This window comes from Hyla sarda, chromosome 2 (assembly GCF_029499605.1).
Source record: "Hyla sarda isolate aHylSar1 chromosome 2, aHylSar1.hap1, whole genome shotgun sequence".
Taxonomy (NCBI): domain Eukaryota; kingdom Metazoa; phylum Chordata; class Amphibia; order Anura; family Hylidae; genus Hyla; species Hyla sarda.
In genome coordinates, this window is record NC_079190.1 from 214,265,086 (window position 1) to 214,279,568 (window position 14,483).

General features: G+C 40.0%; 1 protein-coding gene across 7 annotated transcripts in view; it reads right to left on the bottom strand.

Annotated features, from left to right (window-relative positions):
• Positions 1 to 14,483, bottom strand: part of BBX (BBX high mobility group box domain containing) — a 93,206-nt gene that overhangs the window by 34,133 nt on the left and 44,590 nt on the right. For 4 of the 7 annotated variants that reach the window (XM_056556313.1, XM_056556318.1, XM_056556311.1 and 1 more), the window contains exons 6-11: positions 11,890 to 11,970; positions 9,934 to 10,014; positions 8,309 to 8,389; positions 5,515 to 6,301; positions 3,732 to 3,861; positions 31 to 179 (exon numbers count right to left, since the gene is read on the bottom strand). In XM_056556313.1, the coding sequence (XP_056412288.1) occupies positions 31 to 179; positions 3,732 to 3,861; positions 5,515 to 6,301; positions 8,309 to 8,389; positions 9,934 to 10,014; positions 11,890 to 11,970 (1,309 nt within the window). The remainder of the gene's footprint in view (positions 1 to 30; positions 180 to 3,731; positions 3,862 to 5,514; positions 6,302 to 8,308; positions 8,390 to 9,933; positions 10,015 to 11,889; positions 11,971 to 14,483) is intronic. The other 3 variants (XM_056556315.1, XM_056556314.1, XM_056556316.1) reach the window with 3 other exon arrangements.

Genomic DNA, 14,483 nt, shown 5'->3' on the forward strand with positions numbered 1-14,483 from the left:
AACATCTAGTACACATGAAACTATGGGTACCTTTATTTACTTTGTGTTCTTCCACTTGACCATTTTTAGGCGTTTTCTTCTTTCTCTGCAATGAAGCATTTTTACGATCAAATGTGACTGGACTGTACTGTGGAAGACTATTGAATTTCTTCTCAAATTCTTCTTCCAGCTTTGCCAATCTATAAAACAAAACATAGTTAGTCCTCCGTACATAAGAACATTATTAGCTATTAAACAATGCCAGCGATGAATCATACATTGTTTATGCAGCACAATGATTTCTATTGACCTAAACAAAACACAATAACACAACTGTTTTTATTTCTAGCTTGTTCTAGATGGAGTTTGCCTTTACATTGAGACATGTCACAAGATTAAGTGGATCTCCTAACAATCTCAGTACCCGCAACAAGGAGAGTGGGCCAGATAACTGCTCCTTAAGCCTACCTGAAGTGCCTTGATAGACTTGTGCCAATAGTGTCATCAGATATAACTCAATGACACATCAGACACATGTATAGGTATAGTATTTTAATTCTTGCCTACTTGTACTGTTTATATAAACATAATTTTGTCTTGACCCTGAGAATAAAGCTTTGGATCCTAACATTGAGTAGCATTCGTGTATCTTTATTCCCACACTGGCAGAATACAGTGCTTGCTCTGTGTCGTACCCATAATGCGGCATGCTCTAGAATCTCTGGTTAGAGGTAGATACAAGAACATAAATAAATGCGCTACCTTGTTTAAATCCAATAATGTTCAGGCATCAGAAGCCTGCACATCAATTCTGTCAATGGTGTATAATGTGTACCTTTAATACAAATACCCAAATATATCCAAAGGATAGGGGATAACAAGCTGATGGGGTCCAACTGCTGGGACTCCTATAAGAACAGAGGAAAACTGTCCCACAAACAAAAGTACCATACTGTGCTTCAAGCTCTGTGCATGTTTGAAGGCTCCATTGAGAATGAAAGGAATGCTTCATGCATTTGTGGGACAGTTTTCCTCCATTCTTGTGATCGGTAAGGAGTCTATGCTGTGGATAGGGTATAGCTTTGCAAGAAGGGAATATCCCTTTAAATGTTTGAAGCGCACAGCCGAGTACTTCTCCAGCTTGTTCTGAAGATTGGTTGGGGGTCTGAACTTTTGATTCGGGCCAAAATTAAAATTTTGGGCCAAAACTGAAAATTTAGGATGTGCCTGGCCGAAAACCAAAAGCGAAAATGACTTGCCCCGCTCACACACACAAAAAAAAAAATGCAGTACTATATGTGGGTCAGCTGTAGAGCCATAGGCTTTTGTCAGGGCATGCTGGGAGTTGCAGTTAGTTACTATCTACAAGTCCCAGCATTCCCTGATAGCTATGGCTCTGCATCTGACCCAGACCGAAAATACAACTCCTAGCATGTTGCACTATATAGTAGAACTAGCTGAGTACCCGGTGTTGCCCGGTTTTTCCTTCCTAATTCTTGTTGGGGAGGAATATCAACAAAGGAGGAAGCTTTTGACTTCATATCCAGTCCTCATATATTGTTGTCATATCCCGACCCCATATCATGTCCCCCATATCCCGTCCTTATATCTCAACCTCATATTCCGTCCTCATATCCCATCTTCCTATCCCGACCTCATATCCTGTCCTCATATCCAGACTTCCTATCCCGACCCCATATCCTGTCCTCATATCATGGACCACCAGAACATCAATACTGGAGTAAGTGTGTAACATTTTTTTTTTTAAATCTACAACATTTCTTAAAAGTTTTGGACAAGGCTTTTAATGTTAGTTATGCACTTTATAGTAAAAAAGAAGTGCAAACTCCAAATAAACTTTGAGTTTTATCTCTCACCATTTTTAGGTGAATGAAAAAGAACTTTCTTGTTTACAACCGAAAAGGTTGCAAGCTGAGGGTCTGCTGCAAATGTATCATACCAAGGCAAAAAAAAAAAAAACCCTGTCAGCAGAATACATCACCACTAACAACATAGGTTTCTCTTCTGTCCTAATAGTTTCTACAATGCATAACTGAGGACAAAAGGTGTTATGGCACACTTAGCTCACAGACAATGGCTACAATAAATTCTCAATCTCTGATGTAAACAGGAATGTTTCCTTAACTAACTGTAAGTAAAGATCTAGAAAATGATAAGGCACTGAAAACGAATCTCGTTTTTTATCCTGCTATGTGAGATCCTCAGGACAGGCTGTCAACATTAGATTGGATATGGGCCCCCTCCCGGGCACTTTCACCTATCTGCTGTTTAAAGAAGTGGCGATTGCTGCGACTTCTTCCGTTTACTCTTGCTCGTACCAGCATCACTGTACTTTTAGTACCAGCAAGGTAAAGTACAGCAGAATTACCCTGGTCACTTGAATGGCATACACTAAAGTACCTTCCATCACTTCTAAAAAAATCTAGTGATCCAGGGGTGAGCTCTGGTAAACACTGAAGAGGCGGAGGTGTCACGATTCGGCAGGCAGGAGGTGGATCCTCTGTGCCAGAGAGGGATTGGCGTGGACCGTGTCGGTGGACCGGTTCTAAGTTGCTACTGGTATTCACCAGAGCCCGCCGCAAAGCGGGATGGTCTTGCAGCGGCGGTAGCAACCAGGTCGTATCCACTGGCAACGGCTCAACCTCTCTGACTGCTGAGATAGGCACGGTACAAGGGAGTAGACAAGAGCAGGGTGAGACATAGCAGAAGGTCGGGGCAGGCGGCAAGGTTCGTAGTCAATGGTAATAGCAGGAGGTCAGGAACACAGTAATGGTAAACACAGAAGAAGCTTTCTCTAGGCACTAAGGCAACAAGATCCGGCAAGGAAGTGCAGGGGAAGCGAGGTATTATAGCCAGGGAGCAGGTGGAAACTAATTAGGGTGATTGGACCAGGCACCAATCATTGGTGCACTGGCCCTTTAAATCTCAGAGCGCTGGCGCGCGCGCGACCTAGAGAGCGGAGCCGCGCGCGCCAGAGCATGACAGCCGGGGACCGGGACAGGTGAGTGAATCGGGATGCGATTCGCGAGCGGGCGCATCCCGCTATGCGAATCGCATCCCCGCCGGCAATGTCAGTGCAGCGCTCCCGGTCAGCGGGTCTGACCGGGGCGCTGCAGGGAGAGAAATGCCGCGAGCGCTTCGGGGAGGAGCAGGGACCCGGAGCACTCGGCGTAACAGGAGGCACTGGTAAAAGCACCGTTATCCTTTCAAACAGCTGATCAATAGAGGAGCCAGGAGGATAGGCCAGTTGGATATTCCCTTAAATGTTCAATTTACACTGAAATCTGCAGCAGAAAATTCCCAGAATACTGCACGTGTGAATAGACCATTAAAGTGTCACTATCACTTAGAAAAACGTTTGACATGTGACAGTGTCATATCAAAGGTTTTGATTGGTCTGTGTCTCAATGCTGCTCCATTATAAGTCAAGACAAAGATCGCTACGAGACAAGGAGTGAACAGCAATGCCGGCTCGCTCTCCTGATCGACATGGGTCTCAGTGCTGAGACCCAGACCAATTAATACTTTCGACGAGTCAAAACTTTTTCTAAGAAACAGTGCCCACTTGAGCAGCACAACTGATTTACAGTAGAGAGAATGGTAGCAAAGGAAACACTGTCTCAATGGATGCCAGAAACAGATTCCATACCAATCAGTTTAAGTGGGATTACTCAAGGATTACACTTCAGTCAAAACACTTATCTATAAATTATTATAAAAAGCATACATACCCAACATTTCCTTCCTCCTTTGTTTTTGTCTTCTTCAGCCTCTTATTTCCATTTTGACTGAATGTCCAGGTGTCATCATTCCAGTTGCCTTCGTGATCAGATGAGCCACCTTTCCCTAGGTTTCTTTTCCCTAAAAAAATAATCAAACGGGTCAAGGTGAGAATCAATATAACAAACAGCATTAAAGGGGATATCTAGTAAAAATAATCTTTTTTCCTATCGACAGCATAGAGAATAAAAATCTCATCGCAGGGGGTCAAACTGCTAGGACCCCTGCGATCTCCAGAACAGGCCTCAACTTTCATGAGAGAACTCATGCTGTAGACGACAGCATCGAAGATACCGAAATCAGAAATGTATCCTCTATCCTGTAAATAGGGGTTAAAATATTTTTCATACAAACCCTTCAATTTTACCAAGTCAATTAAGGAATAAAGGGGCAATGCAGAGTATAAGTTTACCCGGAGTGTTTCTTTAGGTTAGTTGTCCTGGTAATTAGCAAATAGTAGTTCAGGGGCTTATGAATTTTAGGAACTTTTTTTATTGTATATATTGCTTTTTAGCTCTGTGCTATAACTGAAAACCCATATTTATTGACTGCAACAATATAGCTTCCTGGAGTCCCAAATGTTCCAATCGCAGTGCTCTGTACTGTAGGTTCAATTGTTTACCACGGCTGCTGAAAGGAAGCAAGCCTATCCAAACTACAGCAGCAACAAACTGATCATAAACTAACAATAATAGGAAAAAAAGCAAATTGTAAGAATTGCCAGATGCTACAGCTTACATTTAATTGTATGTAACAAAGTGGCAACTAAGTGGCGCTGATTTACTATTGTAAACTCGACATGTTTTGTCAGGTTGTGCGCCAGATTCTGAGAAAACCTGAAAAAGGGGCGTGGTCTCCAAAAGTGGGCGTGTCCTGGCATTTTTGAAAAATCGCAACATATTTACTAAGCTTTCCATAGAAAATGAGGTGGATTTGAGCTGAGGAAAACCCTACCGATCAGAGCGTGTGTAAAAATAGCAAAATGTAGGAAAAAGTGCAAAATGTAGGGAAACCTTAGTAAATACTGTGATAAATATTGGGAAAAAACCCACAAAGAAAACTCCACTCCACTCTTAGTAAATCAGGGCCACTGTGTTTGTCAGGCTACATCCACATTACAAAGAGTGTCATCTTGGCCCCCCCCCCTAGCTTATATACGAGCATACAGCAAAAAATAATAATTTAAAAAAATGATGTAATGAATAGTGTGGTATATTAGACTATTCCATACTTCAGGGTCCTTTAGAAAACCGCATCTGTTAAACAGATACTGTTTTATAAGGATGCCAAAGTATAGCAGGTCATCCTTTAATGGACACTACCACTGGGACTTTCCAAGGCAGAAATGCAGGGACCTGCTATCTCTCCTCATTCTCCAGAGACATGGTAGAGCTGACTCAGTGCTACCGCTCTGTATGGATATCAGGATAAGAAAAAGACTAACTGGCTTCCCAGGGGAAACTCTGATGATGTAACTGTGCAAACATTGACATCACCAGAACATCCCTTGAGGGAATGGTATCACATTGTATGTCTTTACAGTGGGATCCTTGAAGCCTTCCGTCAGATGTATATATGTCAAAAGGCAAAAATGTGATGTGAAAAGGGCCTAAAATGTACTGTATTACTAAAATATTATACATTAGATACATATTTCTTAGTTGAGATGCAGTAGTACACTTCATCCTGCAATCTAACAGTCTCTTTGTAAGTATGCTGGCTCATATAGCTTACCTCTGTCAACATTTGCACGCAAAGTAGTCAACATCCCCTCAGAGACTAGTGTCTTATAAAGAGCACCTTTGCAGGACCGTTCTGACTTCCTTGATCCACACGTCTCTGCCTTTTTGTTACTGTCACAGTCCTCAGGCTTTTGCATTTCTGGTAGTTGTGACTGGAGAACATCCTCTGTAGGAGATAGTGGTTCATCTTTTACGGCTTCCTGCAGTTCAGATTCTGTGGCATGAGTGAAAATATTGGTCTCTTGCGCCATCAATTCTTTGGTGGGCTCTGTTGTTTTCTCTTTCTTCTCTTTCATTTTCAGTTTTTTCTTGGTTGGCTTTAACTCTGAGAAGTTATGTTTTGGACTAGCAGCAGAACGTACTTTTTTGCATGGGGAAGGTGAAGGTGTTTCAGTACTCCAGTCTCCCTTTGCAACAGCTTCTATAGTGTACATGACACTTTCAATGTCTGATTCCGATGACTGCCTCTTTTTGCAGCTCTTCTTTGGGGACCCTTTGTCAGCAGCGTCATAGACAGTTTTGTTTTTCTTCTTTTTCTTTTTAATTTTGTCCCGCTTCAGGAACCCTACAAAGTGTGCATCTACCTGCTCTGTGGCAGGCGACCCGTGTGTTTTAATTGTAACATTACTAAGTCCTTCCTCTTTGCAAACAGTGGAACATTCTTTCTGGCTGTTGCATATCACAACTTCATTAGTCTCTTGGACATTCAATGCTTTTAGTTGTGCTGGATTTAAATTTCCTGAAATCTCTATTTTTACAGCTTCTGATGCCACGCACATCTACAAAGGATTGGACAAACAGGAGATAAAAGGAAAAAGTGAAATAACCTCAGAAGACTAAAATGAATGTATTTCAAATGTACACAGCATTTATAAGAGAGTTTTAGTGTGAATACCATCATACAAAAGAAGCCTAGGACAGCTAGATAGTTGTCACATGGACTGTTGCCCAGTATTTTAGGTACACAATTGTATAACAAAATTAATAAATGCTGCCAGACTTATTCTCTAATGTCCTGACAAAATATGGCTGCTCACTAATAAAACTCACTAATAAAACATCTGAGTGATTCTCTAATAAGTGCAAACCTTCCAAACAACAAATCTACATATGTTCTGCCTTGATTTCATAACCTTTTAGTTCTGGTTGTTGTCTACAAAGCTCTCAATGTATTTTTTTTTTAGGAAAAATAATATCCCTGTACTGTTCTTTACCTTCACTTCCTGGTCTCCTCTCTGAACTGTGACCCTTCTGCTGCCATGCAGGAGAGCACACACTTTCCCACAATCCACCTTGCTTGCATACACAGTTAGGCTATGTTCACATGTCCCCATGGAAAATCTCAGTTCGGACATTCTGTAGACTACGGGCGCATAGGACCGCACAGGAAGCACGATCTCGTAGACGGCAATGCATTCGTAGACGGCTATGCATTCCATGTGGAGTCCGCATAAAGAATGAACAGGTTCATTCTTTCTTCGGGCGCAGAAAACGGAATTGCAGAAACATTTGGCATGGGAATTCCGCCATTCAACGGGACTCTGCCTGCCTATCTTGATATCTTTTTTTTTCCCCAAATCTTTTCTTACTGAAGATATTTTATTTTTTGCATTATTATGGGGGCATCCATCTGGTGTGTGCCGCTGTTAACATTCTGGTAACTGATATGCCTTACAGCAACCACATGGGCTACAGGAAACAATAGACTGGAGATGTTGATTGATTTATATAGGAGAGTGTTGGGAAATTAGATGACATGAAATAATATGTAAAAAAAAAATGCATTCCTAGTAAACAGTATGCTTGTCAAAATGAGCACAAGATGGAAATTTGACCTATCGGAAGAGGACATAGTTTTAAATTAGAGGGGCAAAGGTTTAAAAGTAATATGAGGAAGTATTACTTTACTGAGAGAGTAGTGGATGCATGGAATAGCCTTACTGCAGAAGTGGTCGCTGCCAATACAGTGAAGGAGTTTAAACATGCATGGGATAAGCATAAGGCTATCCTTCATATAAGATAGGGCCAGGGACTATTCATAGTATTAAGATTATTGGGCAGACTAGATGGGCAAAATGGTTGTTATCTGCCGACACATTCTATGTTTCTATGTAAAGTTTGAACAAAATATAAAGGGTGTTGTACTTGTATTGCTTAATTTGAATTACAGGAAATCTGGCACTAGATTTATGATGCCCCGTCTGAGGGCAGCAAATCTTGTGACAAAAATGCTGGTGGTAATGATTTATCACTTACAACTTCTAAAGCAGCCATTGTACTGATACTGTATACAAGAGAACAAATGCCATGCTGATCCCCATGTCGATTAACTGACAGATGTTTGCCCAGGCAGCTGTCAATCAGAGGACAGTGGGCTGCAGAATTAGGTTTATCTTGGTTATTTTTATTCATTAATTTTTATAACCTTTTATCCTTTTAGAGGGATCCAATAGGTTTATATTTTAGTTTACCTAAAAAGTCCTGGGGTTGGTGCACTGCATAATGCTTAGTGTACCCTGTGGTGGCACAGTAGGGAGATTGCACACTTACTGACAGATTTCGTGATCTGCTAATGGTCTACTAACAAGAAAGGTTTGTTAAAAGTGGGCAAACCCAAAAGTTAGCTCTGCTTGATTTAAAGTTTTCCTTCTAGTACACAGGCAGCACTAGACATTTCATTTTGCTACTATATAAGGCAGATATAAAAAGCTACAGTTATTAAGTATTTATCTATTTTTAGTCACTTTTTACAGCTTAAATTCATCAGGTGCTTTTGCAGTTGTTACCTCCGCCAGCTGAAACAATGCTGATGTCCCACACTGCTTTGTTGATACAGATGAATCGGAATGTGATGAGCTTGAGGAAATCTACACTCAAAACCAACAAACACATCAATCACACAATGAAGAAAAAAAAAAAAAGTTGTGAGGTGTATTAATAATATGACTAACAAAAAATGATGGAGCAAAACTGATTGACAGTGACATCTCAATACTGCTGCTGCTTAGCTGAATGTGGATAGGAGTCAGGCTGTCCTGGGCCAGTAAGATTTGCTAACAACAAGACAAGGTAGAAACAATTGTACAAATAATTTGTCAGCCAACAGCCTTAAAACCACATACAACTTGACAGTCAGTCTGCACCTACAATATGTCAGGCACCACATCCCTCATCATCGGGAGCGGTGGTCATGTGCATTGGTGGTCGCTAGGACAAGTGGGACCTGTTGTGGAGGAGAGTGTCCCTAGAGTTCAGCTGGTTGGGACTGTTTGCGGCTATCTGTTTATGCTAAAGGATTATCTTTGACTTCTGGATATAAGGCCTAGATGGTGGAACTTTTAACCAAGGAGGAGTGATAGAGTATTTGAATTGTCTTTTGCTTCTCGGGCATTTTTGTACAACTAATGATAGTCCTGCTCCCTAGTTTTGGCTCTTAACTGGATAGATCTACCCATGTCTATGTATAATCATACTACAACAGCGACATCTCTGGAGAACATATTGTTTTGAGTTTACCCTCCATATATCTGTGAGGTCGGCTATCTAAAGGGACATACTTGTTCATGAATATTTTGGAACAATAATGAAGGTCTGAAAACACATCACGGCAGTTTTCATCGACAATAAGCAGAGCCGAGCTCTTTCTGTGTATTAATATGTATATGTTCTATATGTACTTATTATGTGTATGTGCATTTTTGTCCTAAAGCGACTACTTTAATTGCTTGTATACCCCTGATGAACCGTATGTTCTTTCATTGAATTACGGGGAAACGCGTCGGGTGGGTGAGGCATGTATTACAGGGGATTGTCCCTATTACTATTGCACTTTGTGAAATAATTGATATCTATTGTTTTTTATGGGGATTTGTGTACGTTATACTGTAATAGGAAATTTTTGTAATAAAAGGTTTAAAATTTAGCTATTGTTATTCCTGATTTGGTAGTTTAAAGTTAGTTAATATTGATCTATATATCAGTGATTGTAATATGTCAGGTACCCTAATAGATGAGTTACCTGTAAGCTAGTTACTTTCATTTTCATAATATATCATTTTATTAATATAAAAAACAAATAATGCAAAATAATCATACAGTGACAACAGGGTATATTATTCATGTACTTTCAGAAAACCACTGTCATCTATATCAGTCTGTTAGGCTGGGTTCACAACATATATGTTAATGGTTGATGTTGTATAGCAGAATCCCTTTCCCATTGACTCACATTATAAAAAAAAAAAGATTGCAATATAGTTTTTTTTTTACATAGTTGACTACATTTTTGCATACAGCAAAATTGAATTTGCTGCAACAAAAACAGTAAGGCAAAAATGCAGTGTGAACCCACCCTTACAGTCACTGAAGTGAAGATACGCATTTATAACTATCAAAGGCATTACTGTGTTACCTCTGCTAAATGGAAAAGTGCTGACTTTCCACAGCGTTTTGTAGGTTCAGAACTGTTAATCTGCAAGGTACTTGAAGTGATCTATGCATAATATAAAAAAAAGATATATATATATATATATATACATATATATATATATATATATATATATATATATATATATACACACACACACTGTATATATATTACAAATGGTGCTTCTCAACATATGGAGGAATGCATACAATTACTACAAAAAAACTAAAGAATGTTGTCCATGGAGGAAATAAGATCCTTCCATTCAATTTTGGGTAACTTTTTTTTCATTGTTCATATTTTAACATTTTCACATAATAACAAAACATTTCAGTACAGCCATACATCTGAAATCAAATCCACACATTTTCCATACGGTATCTGCAGACCATGTATAACGTAGTTGCAAAACCTGGAATCTATATGGTTGCTACACACAAAAGTATTGTTCTTACTTGCACAATTATTTTGATCATTGTCCACAGTTATGTACCCTACATACATAGAGGGAATTTTATCCCATTAAATTATGTATACTAAGTCACAGGTATCATTGTATGGAATGTATGGTAAATATATTGGACATCATTTTTTTTATAATTCACCAGACTTTACATTTGTCAAAAAAAAATCTTCTTTTGAGGGAAAAAAAAAACCCACAATGGTTGTTCATCTTTGATAACACGCAAATGTAGTGATCCAAGACTTTCCTGTGTGTACTTTGTTGCTGAGAAGCTTGTCATCATAAATAGGCTTCTCATTATTCTAAAGCATCAGATACTATTGTTGGAATTAAACCATTAATGTTTATTAAAAGATAAAGAAAAATCTACAACAATAAAAAATTATTAAATGTGCATTGGGGTAATCCCCTATATCAGGAATGTACAAAATATCGCCAAACGTTTACTCAGCTGTGGAGAAAGAACAGTTTGGACTTTCTTTGTAAAAAAAAAAAAAAATTAAAAAAAAAAAACACAGGTGTTTCTCAGAAGACTTATTGTAATAAAAGTATTATTGCTGTCCCATCCCAGGAAAATAATGTAATAAAAAGTGATCTAAATGTCATATATGTGCAAGAGCTGTACAGAAACTACTGATCATGGTGCAAAAAATTTGTCCTAATACAGCCCTGTATATGAAAGAGGTTTTAGTGATAAGAATACAACAATTTTTAACATACTTATTTGGTTTAAAAAGTTTGTAATGTAAGTTTGTATGTAAAGAAGGCTCAAAAGCACATGGGGTGTTGCCCAGCAAGACAAAAGCCCAGGTAAGTCCATGACAAGTCTTTTTATTCACTGTCTCATTTGCATAATAACAAAAAGCATGTTTTTTAGAGCTGGAAAGAACTATGGAGTGCCTAGTTTTCTGATGACTAGGTCTATCTAGCCATGTGCCTATTTACACCCCAGTTTTCCATCTGACAGGTCTGCTTTAAAGGGGTACTCCAGTGGAAAACATTTTTTTTTTATCAACTGGTGCCAAAAAGTTTAACAGATTTGTAAATTACAAATCTTTATCCTTCTACTACTTATTAGCGACTGTATATTGCACAGAAAGTTCTTTTTGTTTTTGGATTTCTTTTTTTTTTTTCTGTCCACAGTGCTCTCTGCTGACATCTCTGTCTGTATCAGGAACTGTCCAGAGCAGAATAGGTTTGCTATGGGGATTTGCTCCTGTTCTGGACAGTTCCTGATATGGACAGAGATGTCAGCAGAGAGCACTGTGCACAGAAAAAGAAAGAAATTAAAATAGAAAAGAACTTTCTCTGTAGTATACAGCCGCTAATAAGTTCTGGAAGGATAAAGATTTTTTAATAGAAGTAATTTACAAATCTGTTTAACTTTCTGGCATCAGTTGATAAAAAAAAAAAAAATGTTTTCCACCGGAGTACCCCTTTAAAGCTTTAGAACTTGATCTCTTGGTTTTACCACTTACTTCGGCAAATTGGAAGAGTTCAGATTTCTCACATCGCTTAACAGGCGAAACGACATCAGAGTCAGATGTGCTCGAAGAAATCTAAATATAAAACACATTAACACATATATTATCCATGGCCCAGTAAACTTTACTAGCCATATTCTGGCTATCTATAATCAAGTGCTCACCTTCACGGCTGCTGCTGTACAGTAGAGCAGGCAGGCAGAGGTAGTTAACTATAGTCACCAGCCTGTTTGCATAAGTCTACATGGAATGTATCAGACTACTAACTTACCCCATACTGCCAAGTATAAGACCACCTCTAGGATCACCTTAAATGGGCGCTGTCAGATTCAAAAACGTATTATATGTTGTACATCTTGGCATACATGAACCTTTCTAATATACTTCATAAGAAAGTTTTATTTCCTGTGTATAGAAATCATGGCTTATAAAATCATGGCTTTGTCCAAGCTGAAGCACAGGCATGGACAAAGTCCAGTAAGTGAGGGTGAGCAAGCACTCCTCTGTGCTCTCTCCTTTCTGATAGTACTTCTCTGTGCTCTCTCCTGTCTGATAGGACAGGAGAGAGCACAGAGGAGTACTATCAGACAGGGGAGAGCACAGAGGAGTACTATCAGACAGGAGAGAGCACAGAGGAGTACTATCAGGCAGGACAGAGCACAGAGGAGTACTATCAGACAGGAGAGAGAGCACAGAGGAGCCCTATCAGACAGGAGAGAGAGCACAGAGTAGCCCTATCAGACATTAGAGAGAGCACAGAGGAGTCCTATCAGACAGGAGAGAGCACAGAGGAGTAGTATCAGACAGGAGAGCACAGAGGAGTCCTATCAGACAGGAGAGAGTACAGAGGAGGAGTATCAGACAGGAGAGAGCACAGAGGAGTACTATCAGGCAGGAGAGAGCACAGAGGAGTCCTATCAGACAGGAGAGAGCACAGAGGAGCCCTATCAGACAGGAGAGAAAGCACAGAGGAGCCCTATCAGACATTAGAGAGAGCACAGAGGAGTCCTATCAGACAGGAGGGAGCACAGAGGAGTAGTATCAGACAGGAGAGAGCACAGAGGAGTCCTATCAGGCAGGAGAGAGCACAGAGGAGTGCTATCAGACAGGAGAGAGCACAGAGGAGTACTATCAGACAGGAGAGCGCACAGAGGAGTCCTATCAGACAGGAGAGAGCACAGGGGAGTACTATCAGACAGGAGAGAGCATAGGGGAGTACTATCAGACAGGAGAGAGCACAGAGGAGTACTATCAGACAGGAGAGAGCACAGAGGAGTACTATCAGACAGGAGAGAGAGCACAGAGGAGCCCTATCAGACAGGAGAGAGCAAAGAGGAGTCCTATCAGACAGGAGAGAGTACAGAGGAGTAGTATCAGACAGCAGAGAGCACAGAGGAGTACTATCAGACAGGAGAGAGCACAGAGGAGTGCTATCAGACAGGAGAGAGCACAGAGGAGTACTATCAGACAGGAGAGAGCACAGAGGAGTACTATCAGACAGGAGAGAGCACAGAGGAGTAGTATCAGACAGGAGAGAGCACAGAGGAGTACTATCAGACAGGAGAGAGCACAGAGGAGTAGTATCAGACAGGAGAGAGCACAGAGGAGTACTATCAGACAGGAGAGAGCACAGAGTAGTACTATCAGACAGGAGAGCACAGAGGAGTACTATCAGACAGAAGAGAGCACAGAGGAGTAGTATCAGACAGGAGAGAGCACAGAGGAGTACTATCAGACAGGAGAGAGCACAGAGGAATACTATCAGACAGGAGAGAGCACAGAGGAGTACTATCAGACAGGAGAGAGCACAGAGGAGTAGTATGAGACAGGAGAGAGCACAGAGGACTACCATCAGACAGGAGGGAGCACAGAGGAGTGCTATCAGACAGGAGAGAGCACAGAGGAGTGCTAGCCCAAATTCACTTACTGGACATTGTCCATGCCTGTGCTTCAGTTTGGACAAAGCCATGATTTTATGAGCCATGATTTCTATAAAAATGAAATAACATTTTCTCATGAAGTATTTACAAGGGCTAATGTTTTGCCAAGATGTAAAACCTATCAACATTTTTTTCATCTGACAGTGCACATTTAAATGTTGTAGCTGCTGGCATGATCCTATAGTTATTTTTTTCTCATAAAACATGGTTTTAGTGTGCAAAAATAATGAAATAACTTAAAAACGACAAATATTTAAAATCACTGTAGTTGCACTAATCAGTAAAATAAAGTTGATGTGTTATGTGTACTGCAAAGTGAGCAGCATATAAAAGTGGAAGCAAAAAGACAGCACCTAAAACTCATCCTGCAAACAAGCCATCATATAGCTACATCAATGGAACAATAAAAAGCTATGGCCCCTGGAATGTGGTGATAAAAATATAAAACATGCTTCACCCTGAAGGATCAAAATAGACCATACCCTTAATTGGGTTAACAATCAGAACTACCGCTTTATACATTTTCTAAATTGATGCAAAATAGTAATAATCTAAATGTATCTTTATGAGCATACAGAAGCAAGAAAAAGTAAATAATGTGTTTTAGGGGGCATATTTACATTGGTGGTTACTCTATGGTATTCTGTG